At 24.6% G+C, this 15,661-nt stretch overlaps 1 protein-coding gene across 1 annotated transcript; it reads right to left on the bottom strand.

Annotated features, from left to right (window-relative positions):
* Positions 1 to 44: 44 nt before the first annotated feature.
* Positions 45 to 5,778, bottom strand: LOC105362083 (alaserpin-like). Its single transcript, XM_011499418.1, has 7 exons — positions 5,577 to 5,778; positions 4,289 to 4,496; positions 3,953 to 4,167; positions 3,636 to 3,824; positions 3,426 to 3,561; positions 651 to 793; positions 45 to 60 (listed from the first exon to the last, which is right to left on the bottom strand). Exons 1-6 carry the CDS (start codon positions 5,691 to 5,693, stop codon positions 654 to 656), a joined length of 1,005 nt encoding a protein of 334 aa, XP_011497720.1. The 5' UTR covers positions 5,694 to 5,778; the 3' UTR covers positions 45 to 60; positions 651 to 653.
* Positions 5,779 to 15,661: the final 9,883 nt, after the last annotated feature.

Here is a 15,661-nt window from a genome sequence, read left to right as displayed (position 1 = left end):
CATCGTCGACTTCGTGACGAAGTTAACGCATTGAGCGAAGCGAAGGTAAAAGAAACTTTGCTAAAACATTGTTAAATACAATAATAAGCATTCTAAAATACTTTAAGGCGATAAATAAGAGAATATTAAATGTCACGATATGCTCTTGTATAATAAATCGTATATCGAAAATGATTTGTAAAAATATTATAACTTACTTCACTGTAATATATGTAACGAGTAGAATGGAATAGCACAGACACTTAGTATTGTCAGTAGTAATTCAATAATAGTAATACAGTAAATAAATTATAAAAAGTCTGATACGTGTAATGTGTTTGATTTATAGATTTTAATCAGATAATATTTATTTAATATCAATTAATCAATATAATTAACAATAATCTATTAATTTATATTATAATATTAATTTAATTTTTCAACATGTTGAATGGTGGATGCATACATAAGGACCATTATTTATACTTAAATTATATGTAGATTTATATCATATTAGTCGTGAAATTTCTCAGAGAGCAAAATTAAATTTTTATATTGGAATTTTTTAAGATTTTCAAATTGATTTTAAAAAAATTAATAAAATCTTGGAATTTATATTAAGTTTAATTTTTGTTTTAATTTCATTATGTGATCTGATCAAAATTTATTACCATTCACATTTTCAATGGATTAACAACTCTTCCGGCAAAAATTGTAGTAAATTTGTAGACAATCTTGTATAGAAATGGCTTGTCCACTTTTATTTTTCTTATAGGTTCAATGTATGACGGTAAAATATAGTTCATGCTCAAACCTAAATAAAAATGTAATACATTTAAGTGTGGTACATACATATATGAAAATTAATACTTAATAAAATAATTATAATAATGTAATAATTTATGTAAATATATATATCTTAGAGTATCATCTTTTTTCACAGTATTAGTATTGACTTTTTATTAACATTACTATTTTGCATAGGAATTTTATTTTTTTTTACTATCATAACGAACTTAATGAATATAAATTTATAATTTAATAATAAAAATTACATAAACATATTATGGAGAAATTGGGAGTAAAGTTTTATTTAAGCGCTCGTATGCATTATATTGCATAGATTAGTATTAAATTTGGTTGAAAGTTAATTATAAATTAATTGGGTTTCGGTAAATTAATCTTATTGAACAAAATGATTTAAAAAATATATCATAAAGTATTGTCTAAGCATAAAATTAACGACTTAATTTAATAAAAGAATTAAATAATCCAAACTAATATCACTTGAAATAAAAAGTGTCAGTATTTATTTACGGACATCTTTTATATTTTTAAGAACAATAGTTACTTAAAAAATTTAATATTCCACTTAAAGAATCGTTTTATTAAAAAAATAATTTTCTATTTTACAAATTGGACTTAATAATCATTTTTTCTATAAATACTGATATAATACATATAATTAGACACGCGTATACATTTTACAAAGAAAATAAACAAAAAACAATTTTTTTAACTCATTACAGTACTGCGATAGATTTTCTGCTAAGTACGCAATATTCATAATTTGCAGTTTTATTATATAAAACTTTCAGCACTACATACTTTATGCATTACTACATCTAAAAAAATAAAAATAACAGTAAAAATAATAATAGAAACAGAAAATGCCAGTGTAAGTGAAATGATATGATTTTGAAAAAATTATAAATATAACATTTATTGCAACACAAAAAGTATACATTATTACACATTTAAACTTCTCACATAACATAAATTAATTACTTAAAACATAGAGCACAAAATTTACGTATCATAAAGGTCGAGCTTGAATTCGCTTTTACAAATCTTAAATATTTAAGAAATAGTCCAAATAAATTATTAAATTTGTGGATTGACAATGCGGCCGCTGAATAACGTGTTTGATTTGTATACGATCTTGTATAAAAATGGTCTGTTCACGACAAATGGGATCGGAGGTAGTACCACAGACAACTTCACCATTGTAAGAGCTAAAACAATGTTGTTTTCATTTATTTATAACGAATGATTTTCATCTAAAGGCTCCTGCATAAAGAGCTCATGTGCGAAATATACAAATGCTCCGTGTTATCATTGGATGCGAGAATATTAAGGTTTTTCGGTGCGAACTAGTCAAAACTTAACTTTCATCCGTTCATTTAATCTTTTCATTGTTTTAAAAATAATTATCTAATAATATAAACATTATTATAATTAGTTACGAGTGACTTGAATTTTCGAACTGTCAGCACGTTATTGCTTGTTTATTTTAAATATCGAAATACTAAAATTACATAAGTTAATAATAGTAGAAAAGCATTTCTTCAATATCATATTGCTATGTATTTTTCGTATTAATGATAGGTAATTTTAGGGTAATTTTTTAAATCGTGAATTACTTTGTTTTAGATAAAATAAAATTAAAAAAAATAATTTTAATAAGGAATAAAAAATTGAACATTTTTCTATGTAAATTGAGTGTTAATTTTATAAGAGTAAATATAACTTAATTATGCAACATAGAATTTATAGTTTGTAATAGTCAATTATACGTTTATAAAAATATGGAATGAAGTACTTTTCAAATGGCTTAGTAATCATGATAGTATAAGTATAATAATATTTTTGCAAATCCAACACAAGTATATACATTTTTTTCTCAATATTAATAAAAGAATGAAAATTAAAACCTTTACATAAATTCTTTACTGGAATTCACAGTTTATGCGATATGTTTAATATCTAAATTACGACAATATAATAGCAACCATTAAATATCATAAAGAAATTGTTGATGTAAAATAAAAATTTGGAAAATATGACTTCATTTCATTGAAATATAAAAATCAATTATTTATGAGTTTATTATAATTACTTTTTAACTAGAGGCAGAAAGTTGTTATACAAAATTCTGTCGTCAACCGAATTAATAACAAAATTGTATTTTATAATAATCTATAATATATACAAATTATTAAACATTTTGCACGATTTCGTCATCAAGAAACTGCTATTATATAAACATGTAATGAAGATGTAATAAATGACTTAAAAATATCATAAGAAATAACGTGAAAAATTATTCTTTTACAGCGTGTCAATTAAATAAATTGAAAAATATTTATCTTGAGCATGAAACATTAAATTAACATTAAAGTATAATATTGACAATTAATTTGTCCTTATGACTATTAAAATTAAATTAATTCAAGAAAGTACGTGAATGGGAACATTAGTTTCATATTTTAACATTTACATTTCAAATCTCTAATCGCTGCAACTATACAGTCATAATAAAGCCTCTAAGTGCTTTTGACTTGAATAAAAAATGCTACATACAAAATAATGAGTGCACATATTTTTTAAGATTGCTAATAATATTATTTGAAAAGGGGAGATGAAATTAATAATTCAGTACTTACCAGTAACTGCGGCCGCTTCGCTACCTTCTTCGTTAATTTCAATAAAAGCTTTTTGTAATACATCGTCCACTTTTAGTGGACTATCGGAAATTGAACTGAAATTTGCTTCATTAGTAAACATATTAACCATTCCCATCTATAAATAACTTTAAATTAATAAAAATATAATTTTAATGAATAACTAATATTAAATAGAAATTCGTTGCATACTTCTTTAAGATATGGTACCATGTTAATATCACTTATGATCTTAAATTTAGGCAATGAAAGATCAATTTTGAGCTTATAATGCTTCAAATCTGTTTCATAATTAAATGAGAATTTTTCGAGATTATTTTCTACGTATTTTAGACCATCGACTTTTTTTGGAAGTATAATTATCATGTTCACATCTTCATTCTAAAATTTAATACGAGAATTTTCAGACGCGGTTGTACATTGTCAAATTGCACGGTATAATGGCAATTGTTGTGGAATTTATGGGGATATTTTGCTTTTTAGTCAAATATAACAAAATATACATATACCGCGTATGGAAGAATAAGACATTCAGCATCCAGTTCACTTAGCTCTTTATAATGAAATTTATCCACGACGTTCATCATGGGAACCTCTACAGTAGTCGTTTCATTAGTATAAAAAGGTGCCAATGATGTGCGTTCGCGAACAAATTGTTTTTTCCAATTTCCTTTGAAATATACTGCATTCAGCAGTACTAATTTCATGTCAACACCTAGTTGTTCTGTTAAGGGGAGGGGGGAGGATAAAAATCGAATTATGAATATCATAAGTTGTAAAAGATTTGTAAATATTAAATGGCAATATAGGGTTAATATAATGTGAAAGTATATTGTTGAATGTACCGGGTTTAATAATGTCTTGTATTTTCCCATTCGTTTGTTCAGAACACCATTTGTTGATTATATCGACAGCATTTGATTTTGAGAAATCCAACGATTCACTTTCCGAGCCAAAATGTGTACTGCTGAGATTTTTGAATTTGTCTTTCAATTTGAGAAGGCTCGAACTGTATATTTTATTCGCCACTTTGAGGGTAACATTTGAAACATTCTAAATTAAGTTGAAAAAGATTTATCGATATTATTCGTAGGATTATTATGTTAGGTACATTCTAGCAACTATTTACACGTATTATGTTTATGTTTGATGACCACTTATTAAAAATGTCTTGTAATTAGTTAAAAAATCAATATTGTAAAATGTTTATGTATAACAAAGAATTATTATAACGAATGATGTGTATGTGTGCGCACGCGCGCGCGTGTGTAATGAACTAGTGTTAATTTGATTAAAACACAAGCTCTACTATTTTTAAAGATTTTATAGACCTTTAAATATTAAAATATTCAAATACATCATAAAGAGATTCCATAATTTGTCCAATTGCGAATAAAATTTGTAATTAAAATAGTTTTTAATTTTCATATTTGTCAAAATGCCCATAGTATTCGCATATATTACATTATTTAAGCTATTGGTGCTTTCCATTCACATTTGCACTATTTTCATTTAATATTTTTCCTCTATTACTGTAATTGTGATCGAAATTTCATAAAGATAAAGCCTACTTTTTCTTTTAAATTAAAAAAATTCTTTTTATCAATTTTTTTTTCTTTTTTTTTTTGATTGCTAGATTACAATTAATACGCTCAATTGTTATCTTAGTGTGGACATACGTATTATTAAAAGACTCGTTCTATCCTCAATTACCAACATGTTATGTTAACCATAGTACATTACTGCAAACATAGCTTTATTATATATACATATATAAATCTCTTTTATTGATAAGTTCAGTTGAATTTTGTCTAAAAGTACAAACTACCCGTCTTTATATTTATTCTTGTCGCGCAACATTAGCGCGTCAAGTGAAAAAACCATGCAATACAGTCGTTAAAATAATGTCTTAAGCAAAAATGTAAATTTACTAAGACTCAAAGTGAAAGAAGAAGTGAAATGCGTGCATCGCAAGCAGAGAAATTTCGTCTCCCGAAAATACCCTCTAACGTGCCAATAATTTTCAAAATTCTGTATAGCCAGCGGTGGGCTTCGGCTTATCGGGGTTTAGCGCCGTTGAATGCAAAGGTCAAATTGCCCTGAGACGAAATCCCGCTTTTCATCATGACTCACGTCGAGACTGGTAATGAACTCCTGGAAGCCCCGATAGGCCTCCTCGTCGTTTTTCGGCAGTCGCAGGGCCGATCGCATCTCCTCGGCGGTGATGCCGCCAGCGCCGTAGGCGGCCATCGACAGCACTATGTGCGCGCTCAAGGCCGAGCTTACAAAGTTCCCCTGGATCTTATTGGCCAGGTTCTGTGAAATGACAGTCCGAATCGATAATGGTAAACGCCGGCGAAAAGGAATAAGAAGTTGGCGCGCTATCGCCCCGCTTTCTTACCTTATGCAAATGAACGCCGAAATCCTCGATCGTCCTGGGCAATTGCCCCAGGGTCGTAACCGTGCCCGTCGCCATGTTATTTATAATCCTCGTCGAGAGCCCCGCGATTGACTGATACTTGCGTGCCAGACGCTCGAGTGCCGCACTTGGACTGACAAACCGAAAGTGCGTAGGTGGAGAGGTGACAACAGATCGCACGGGCTGTGGTAGGGATTGGTTTACGCACGCCGTGGCGCCTGGGGTTTTTCTCACTAAATTATGACGACGTTTGCCACTGAATCGTTTCGGCATTCATCACTTGCCCCTACTAAATCATAATTAGACAGGCGCGCAAACATATCGGCATGTGGATCTTTTTAAGCGATATTATCGCCAGCCGGAAAAACACTTGTTCTATCTTTACTTATCAGTAACTTTTGATAGTACGGAGTTACTTTTTTTTTGTTTTTTTTTGCTTATCGTCGTTGACTCACCTTTCGCAAAGATATTTGAAATGTGTAAAAATGATAATGATGCTTCGTGATGCGATTAGTGTATATAGTATACCTTATAGCATGCCCTCATGACTATTTGAAATGCTAATATCCTTAAATATAATCGATCGAGATTTTGGTTAATCGATCTAATCTTTTTACGTGTACCAATAATTGCCAAATCAATACTTATATAATGGGCCAAAAAATCCGACAATAATGTTATTACTTTATTTAAAAATATAGCCCGCTGTTCAATGTCACTCATAAAATTAGTCTTCGTATCTAAATTCGTGAATTTTCCGATCCAGCGATTAGTAATACAAAATTATCTACCATCCCAAGCGAGTCTGTTTACAACAAAGACGCTTTTTTCTGTTAAATACAAAGTACCTTTTCCCTATCAGACCTTTTCATCGATCATAAACTTAATCAATAATATAATTAACTAAAACGTATTAAGGTAAATTGATGATGTAAATTTTACATCATAAAAAAAAATATATATATATATGGAGAGAGAGAGAGAGAGAGAGAGAGAGAGAGAGAGAGAGAGATAATTATGAACACATGTAATTACGAATATAGTTTATAAATTAAGTAGCGTTTAAATTTACCCCTTCAATTATAGTATAACAAAAATAGAAATAATTTGTTTAAAGATCTTTTCAGTTTCTATCAAATTAGCATGTTTCCTCATTCTTGCCAATGAGTGATTGATTCTTCATCGTAAATATAACGCGTAAAAGTCTTATTTGTGCCTTCAATCTAAAGTTATAACAAAAATATCACTTTACTCATTACCAAACAAATTTTTAAAGTTTCAAATAGAATTAACACTAATTTTATGCAATTTTGTCATATTTTCAAATATTGTAGTTATTTTCAAAAATAATTATTTATCGAAAATATGCAATTATTCAACGTGGTAAAAGAATATAGATGCTTATATTATAATAATGGATTGGCATGGTTAAGTTAAATATTAATTTATATTTTTTGGAGAATAAATATATTTACAATGTATTTAACGAACTATCATCAAACATGTTTTATTAAGCTAATCTTCATTTAAAATTTAATTATTTCATAATTTCTTTAAATACTAAACAATCATGCTTATAATTAATTATAAGTATATCTTTATTTAGTTTTCTAATTGAATTGAATATAAAATATTTACTGAATATATGAATGTTTTAAAATTCACTTATCAATTATCAATTTAGGATACTGATAATTGTGAAAAATAACGTAGCAGGAAAATTGGAATTATTGATAAAATCGAATTTTGAGTAAATGTAAATGTTAACACAAAGATATGGTTGATAATTAATGGGAATTGAATATTTTAATACAGCTAAATCTGACTGAAATATTTAATCATTTAACGGCCAAATTAATATTTTTAATTTTAATTTTTAATTTTATAATTGAACTTTATAATTTAACTAAAATTTTAAAATATATCTACCCACACTCATCTATATATATATATATAGATGAGTGTGTGTAGATATATTTTTGAATTTGAATTGTATATCCTTCAATGTGTACATGTATGTACATTGAAGGAAAAGATAAATACCTCAAATAAAATGATAATTGTATCAAAATGGTATATAAGATTGTGGATATATTCATAGTCAATCAATAACTTTTTATGAATATTTAGAATACAAGTATAATTACGTTTTAGTGACTACTATATATAGATATATATACACACACATATACAGATACATTTCTACGTATAGAACAATTGACAAAAGTAATTGATTTCTATGCATGAAGAGGATGGAGACTCAAGAAACCGTTTAATGTTTAAAATTAATAATTATATTTATCATAGTTCAACAAATTAAATTCTAAATTTACAAATTATCTATTTAGTTATGTTCATATATTACATTCATATACGATAAATTTGTAAATAAATTTGTAAATAAATGTAAATAAATTGTATTTATTCTAGATTTTAAACTACGTCTATTTAATTTATTTTTTTTTTTACTTTTATCTAATATGAACAACGTCATGTTCTCTATTTTTAGAAAACATTTTAAAATATTCAAATATACTATTGCTTATATCAGACATTTTTTAAATTAGACAACAACACATTTCTCCTTTTGTATAAATTTGTAAAATAGAATTTCAGTCGCATTATTTCATTTATTTAAATTCGCTTGAATAATTCTTTTTCATATCAAAGGCATTTTTATCTTTTTCATTCCAAGTATGTTAAATTATATAGATTTTTTGTTTAATCCAAGCTACGTTTGTAACTCTTAAGGAGCTACTTAACATTACTAATTTATTTTAATTTTATTGCCACTTTTGCTATTTTTATTTCATTTAAAGGCGACAAAAAAGATAAATTACATTTATCTGTTTTTATTCAGCGTTTAAAATGTTTATGAATCATTTACTAGTTATACATTATATTTTACGTAATATATGAGGAACAGAAATTTTTTTACTATGAAATAAATTTATAAAACATAATTTTTATTAAACGGAAAGTGAAAGTAATTGAAGAAAATGTAAATTTTTTTATTCGTTTATATATTAATATAAATAAAAATATAAAACTATAATATTTATTAAAAATAATTTAATCCATATTATCATTGATTATTAATAGTAATGTAAGTTATAAATTTATGTTTAAAGATTAAAGTCGATAAGACCAACGATCAAAACAACTATTTTAAAAGATTACCCGAAATTGTTGTACCAACCTAATTTATTAATATTTTATTACAAAACTTAATACATTTATTTTAAAATTGAAACATATAAGAATAATCCAAAGAACAATAAATTTAATGTACAATCGATTCCATTAAGCGATTTCAAAATTATTTTATGTAATGTGCAGGTACTTCCGTATATCGTATCTTATCTCACTTATATGCATACAAATGTATTCATCATAGTTATCCATTAATTTTTATCCTTTAAACAACGAAGAAATTGTAAAATAATTGCTCAGTTTATGTGATAATCTTAAAAATTAACATATCGTCATGTATGTATTTTAATGAAAACTAAGATATTTTTCTTATTATTTCAGCATCAATTAATAAATAGTTTATATGAAATGGTTTTAATTGATTATTATTGTTTAATATAATTTTGGTGAAAGCCAAATTTTAACAAAAAAAGAAAAAATTAATATGACTTCTGGACGGAAAAGTAAGGAAAAAATTTATTGTACAAGTCAATTTGCATTGAAAAAATATTGAATATATGGTATGATATCGCAATTCAAATAAATGGATGTCTTTATTTAAGAAAAAAATTATAAATTACTCAGAAATAATAAAAAAAATATGTGTAAAATGTAAAATAAATGTTAAATATTTCATAAGCCAACTCCTTCTATAAAAGTTGTTGAAGCTAGTTGTTTGAAGTCTGACTAAAAAGTTTGGAAAGATATTTTTAGTATTTAATGTAAAACGTATGCAAATATAAAAAAAACATTTTACTTTAAGCTGAATCGAAATTTCATACTATAACATTTAAGTTTTATATTTTATATATTTTATATTTTATATTATAATTAATCCCAGCTTTAAGGTACAAAGCAATATAAATAAAGGTATATAAACTTATATGTATAATAATGAAGATGTATAATAATATAAAATAATGATAATTCGAATTATTCAATTTGATAAATTGTGTAAATTAGAAACTTATTGCGATAAAGGAGGTAAGCTTGATAAAATTACTTATGCATTTTGTAATCGGGAATAAGTGTCAAATTACTGGCGTCCCATATATAGTAAATATATCACTTATTTATATTGATATTAACTTTTAGTAACATTTGTCAGCGTTGTCACTATAAGCGTGTTTCCCATCTGAAATTAAAAAATTAAAACTATTGAGGTAATCTTCAATTCGTGACTAAAGTAATTCAGGATGGGCGTAATAAGATAAAGAGATAAATAATTTAATGTGAGTGCGATGCTGAGACCCTATTATTTTAGAAAAATGTTTACTCGATTAGGATAAAAAATTGTGCCTGGAATTATGGTTTAAAATATTCGCAAATTAGTCGATCGTTTTCATTTCGACTATAAAATCGAAAATAAATAAAATCATTGATATGAATTGCCGCGGCAGATAATTATCAAAGTTTCTTGTTCACTGTAAAGTTCAAAACTTTATTGACTAGGATAATGATAAACATCGGAAAAGTAAATCGGGGTAGAAAAAATTGCTAGTTTTAAACGAACGAGGTCGCATTGTACGGTCATGAGTACGGAACGAGAAAGATACTTTTATGTATTACTTAAATAAAATTTTTATTAAACATACAATGTATACTTTAATCAAATCGCCAAATTACTGATAACTTTTATATCTACCGGCATTGTATACTGGTAATAAAAAATTTTTACGTAATAAAGTATTATACACTCAATGGTCTTCTTATATTTCATACGATTCGTATATTTATTTATCCTGTATTATTTGACGAATATTCAACCATTCATTCTTAAAAGTTTATGTGTAATAATAACGAATATATTTATTAAAGTTCGATAAGATAATATAATTTTTTAAATTTATATTTTTACAATCTTAACAAACTGTATCAATTAATCACCATTGAATTTTTCTAATACTTTTATATTTATATTATGGTTCATTAGAATAAAATTTTATGTTTATTAACAAGTATCATTCTTATGGTATGTATATTGTGTTACTTGACTATTTTCATACATTTACTTTTTTGTTTATACGTAAAAAAAATGTTAATATTATAAAATGAAATTTCACGTTAAATGTATACAATTATTACATTGATAAGTTTCTTATTCTGATATTCTTTTACGATATGTACTATATACTAAAAAATATATCATTTAAAATTTGTATTAATCTGAAAATACAAACGGATAATTATTTTTAAAATTTTATCGTATTTCTAGGATACAAAAATAAAAAAAATGCAAAAAAATAATACACGAGCAGCAAAAGTTCAATTGGCCCTGAAAATTTCTTCATTGTTAATTTTTGAATAGAAGAAAAATTAGTCATTAGTCGGATTTAAATAATGTAATCTGATAAAAAATATTTTTATTATATTATTATAAAAATCTATTATTAAATGATAATTAAATTATGTTATATTAACAGTACCTACTGACGCTATTATTAATCAAATTATTATTCTATTCTTTTTCATTTTGATTTATTCATATTGTATAAGTTAAAAAATCATCAGTTCTTAAAACATTAATTTTAAGTAATTCACTTATATTTTGATTATAAAAATAAAATTATATATTTTTTATTAATATCTAATGAATATGCTGCAATTTTTTATTTTATTATATACACATAGAAGAATTATTTGATAGAAAATTTTCATAAATATATTAAATATTTTATAAATTAAATTATTAAGTATGATCAATTATCTTAATTCACACTCTATTGAAATACAACATCGATCATTTATTTAGAATGAATTTCAATGTATTTATTATTATCGAATTATTATTATATGTATTTATTAAGAATATAAATGAAAAATCGCGTATTTTTGGTTTCCTTTATTTTTAAGATTTTTTTTTTAATGGTTGCAATAATTTTTATTTTTATCTGGAATTACAATGTTATTCTGATACAAATATTTAAGTGTTCCTTTTAATTGTTTTCTTATTGATTTCATCCATTGTATTTCATAATTTGTTTTTGCTTAATAAATTAACTTCATACATCGATATAACTAATTTGATAATAAAGAACGATAGAATATCTATTTTTCAATAATAACCTTGTTTGATAAAAAATTTACTTATAATAAAATTCAGAGTGCTAGTTGGATAAGTGTATTTGAATTGTAATACAATTGTTGGAAATAGATATTATTTAAGCGATTAATTAGATTTTAATTAGAGTCAGTCTTAAAAACATTATATTTTATAAGCAACAATCCAATAATATGCATATCAAATAAAATAAAATTTTATTTAAATTAATTCGATGTATATATATTTTTATTTATACATAAATTTATATTTGTTTCATGTAAAGACATATGTACGTAGAGGTTACGGCATTGCGAGCATTTGTACAACTATTTACTGTATGCCTTTTATCACCCTGCTTTTCTCGTTTTAGTCTATCCAACCTTGCGACCGACATGGCACATTGCGTCAATACCATCAAAATTAATAATTGCAATATTTCTTTGTATTTAAAGTAGGAATCATAATTTTATCGTTATTATAAATTGCTTAGAACATACGAGAAAATTAAAGTGTTTACACTTCAGCTTTTGAATTGTGAAACATTCATAAGTTAATTATTCGATTAATCGTGTTTCTATTATTTAGATCATTTTTATTTATATCTTTTTATGTCAAAACTGAAACCTCGTTAGTGTCCTAATTTGAATTGATAGATAGAATTGTATGTCTAACAAAATAAATATATTTCCATACTTAATTAAGATAAAAATTTGATCCATATTTATTAAATTTTATAATATTTATTTTTTCATTTTGTAATTTACATTTATGATAGAAATTTAATTAAAAATTTTCTGAATAATTCTAATAGATTACAATAATTGTTTTTCATTCATTCATATTTATTATCTAATATCAAATATATTTGTTATCGTTTGAGCGTATAATGAGATTTTTAATTTAAATTATCTTTACGCGTAAAATAATATTCAGCACATATAAACATGGTTCCTCTTACCTCTCTATCTTGGAAACAAAATTTACATTGTTTATATAAATTAATTAAAAACATTAACTATTATTAAGATTTATCTTATCTTATTATAAAACGATTGCTTTATTAATGCTTTATTTATTGATGGTGTCTTTTTTCAGATAAGCAGAATTGGATTATCCGTCTATCCCATTTCTTTATCCATTTGGAGGGTATTTTGATTTTAAATATAAAAATACTAAAAATAATAGTAAATAACTTTTAAAAAATTTAATAAATATGGATCAAATTTTTATCTTAATTAAGTATCGAAATATATTTATTTTGTTCTATTTAAATAATCATATACATTTGCTCATTGTTAATTATCAGTTATAGTGTATATTGTTTATTTAAATTATTTATAAAACTGTCGTCGAGGCTTAATAAAAATAACATTTTTTTATTTATATATGCTGTAATGCAATTATCAAATTCACTAATGAATTTAATATATTAAATAAATCTTAAAGTTTTCAATGGAAATAGTCAAATTCTAAATATTAGTAAATTGAATCAATTTTAGCTTATAATTATTGTTACACACTTAATATATAAAAAGTGAAAACATAGTATGTTGACATAGAATGGGCGTCACAATTAATTTTCATATAATGTTCAGAAAGCCTTTTTCATATTATGTTATTTCGTCATTTGAATTTTGTAAGCGTAGACCTGCTACTGGAGAATTTAATACAATTACGCAATTAAATGGTATGCAAACACACGAAGAAGGATTTTATAAATATTGTGCTAGAAATGAATTGATGCATAGTGTCATCTACTTATTTGCTAAACAAAAACACTTATATTTCATATGAAATAAATTTTTGACTCTTATAAATAACATTATATGTGGTAATGTACAATTTATATAATTATATTTATATATATATATATATTTTTTTTTTTATCGATTTGCAAAATAATATTTTATTATGTTTTTAATATTGTCAGTTTTTTGGTAAATTGTAATTGAATTATGACTACACATTTTGAATAAACTTCTGAATAATATTACTGGTTGTTAATATTAATCAAGAAAAATCAAAACAATAGCTATAATTTTTATTTTTAAAACTTAATTTATAACGATCAATAATTATTTATTAAATATTTATTTTCAAATGATGCTAAATTTATTAATGAAATACAAGACTTATAAATTAAGAATTAAAATTTGTTTATCTTTATATAAGATTATCTTTATTAGTGTTTGACTAGCTAATTTTTCATCATTATATTTGTTTAATAATAAAGAAATATATCGCCCATTTTTTAATATTACTTTTGCTCATCTCCACAGACCATCAAAACATTAACAATGCGCTATTTTCAAAACCAAAAAATTTATATTTACATGCTAATTATACACTAATATAATCAATCAGTTACCGATGTAATGATCGTCTTCAGTAGCCTGATTTGTTATATGGCTAATGGCCGATACGATTATATCATCCTTCACATGTTGAATGTCATATTCAACAAATACCAAATATTATAAACTGTTTGATTCCTTAGAACATATTAATTCTATTTACTGCATTTATGAAAATTAACGCCGGAAAGCAAATGTATGTACATGTGCTGCATTACTCGACTATTAATCTGAAAATTAAAGAGATCGCCGGTGCTTATTGACTGACCGGAAAGTGGTTTTTAAATTAATAGTCGTAAATTAACGCCTACTAGACATTGTAAAGAGGGACTTGACCCTGAGTTACATCATATTTTTTCCACTGAAAGTAATTTTAATATATAAATAATATTATTAGCAAACTATATAATTAGAAAACTTTAAATTTAAGAACATTTGATGAGCACTTGTCTTGATACTAATACTAGATTTACAGCCTAATTAATATTACGTTTTAATGGTCAATTAATGGTGTAAGATGTTAAAATATAATCGATAGAATATAAATGATTATGTTTCAATAGAAATTGCCAAAGTAAATGAATTAAATAATATAATAAAATAAGGAAAGATGATGCAAAGTGTATGTTTCAATAAAATTCGATTAATTTTATAGATAAAATGAAATTAAATATTAGTATGGAATGTACATATTTATTGATTATATCGACAAAATTATAAAATAAAGATAAATTAAAAAATGAAAGTATTATGAATATATGTTTATCTTATCACACAGTTAAACGTTTTTATTTACAAATTTTTATTTAGAAACATAGTAAATTGACCGTATTTTAAAATATGATATTAAAATATTATATTCTTTTTTTTAATAAACATATAGCATATACAAATTCTAGATTCAATTACATAGTTTTTTATCAGACAATGTTAGCATTTTTTTCATGTATTGAATTCATAATTTATTACGTGCATAAACAACTTAATTCCTAGATCATTCAAATGCAATAAGTTTATTAATTTGATATCTTTATATTATATTACATCTATTATATAATATTTATCTTAACAACTTTTAATGTAATTTAATAATTCGAAGGAGTTTTTTTTTTATCAATTTTGTTTATTTACCTTTTGTTCCGCAAATCAACAAGTGCGCTGAAAAGTGTCTAAGTATATTACAAGTTTATACTTACTTTCGTTTCATGAA

Source organism: Ceratosolen solmsi, unplaced genomic scaffold (genome assembly GCF_000503995.2).
Source record: "Ceratosolen solmsi marchali unplaced genomic scaffold, CerSol_1.0 scaffold35, whole genome shotgun sequence".
NCBI lineage: Eukaryota > Metazoa > Arthropoda > Insecta > Hymenoptera > Agaonidae > Ceratosolen > Ceratosolen solmsi.
The sequence above is the reverse complement of the archived record's forward strand: the minus strand, read 5'-3'. Positions and strand labels throughout refer to the sequence as shown.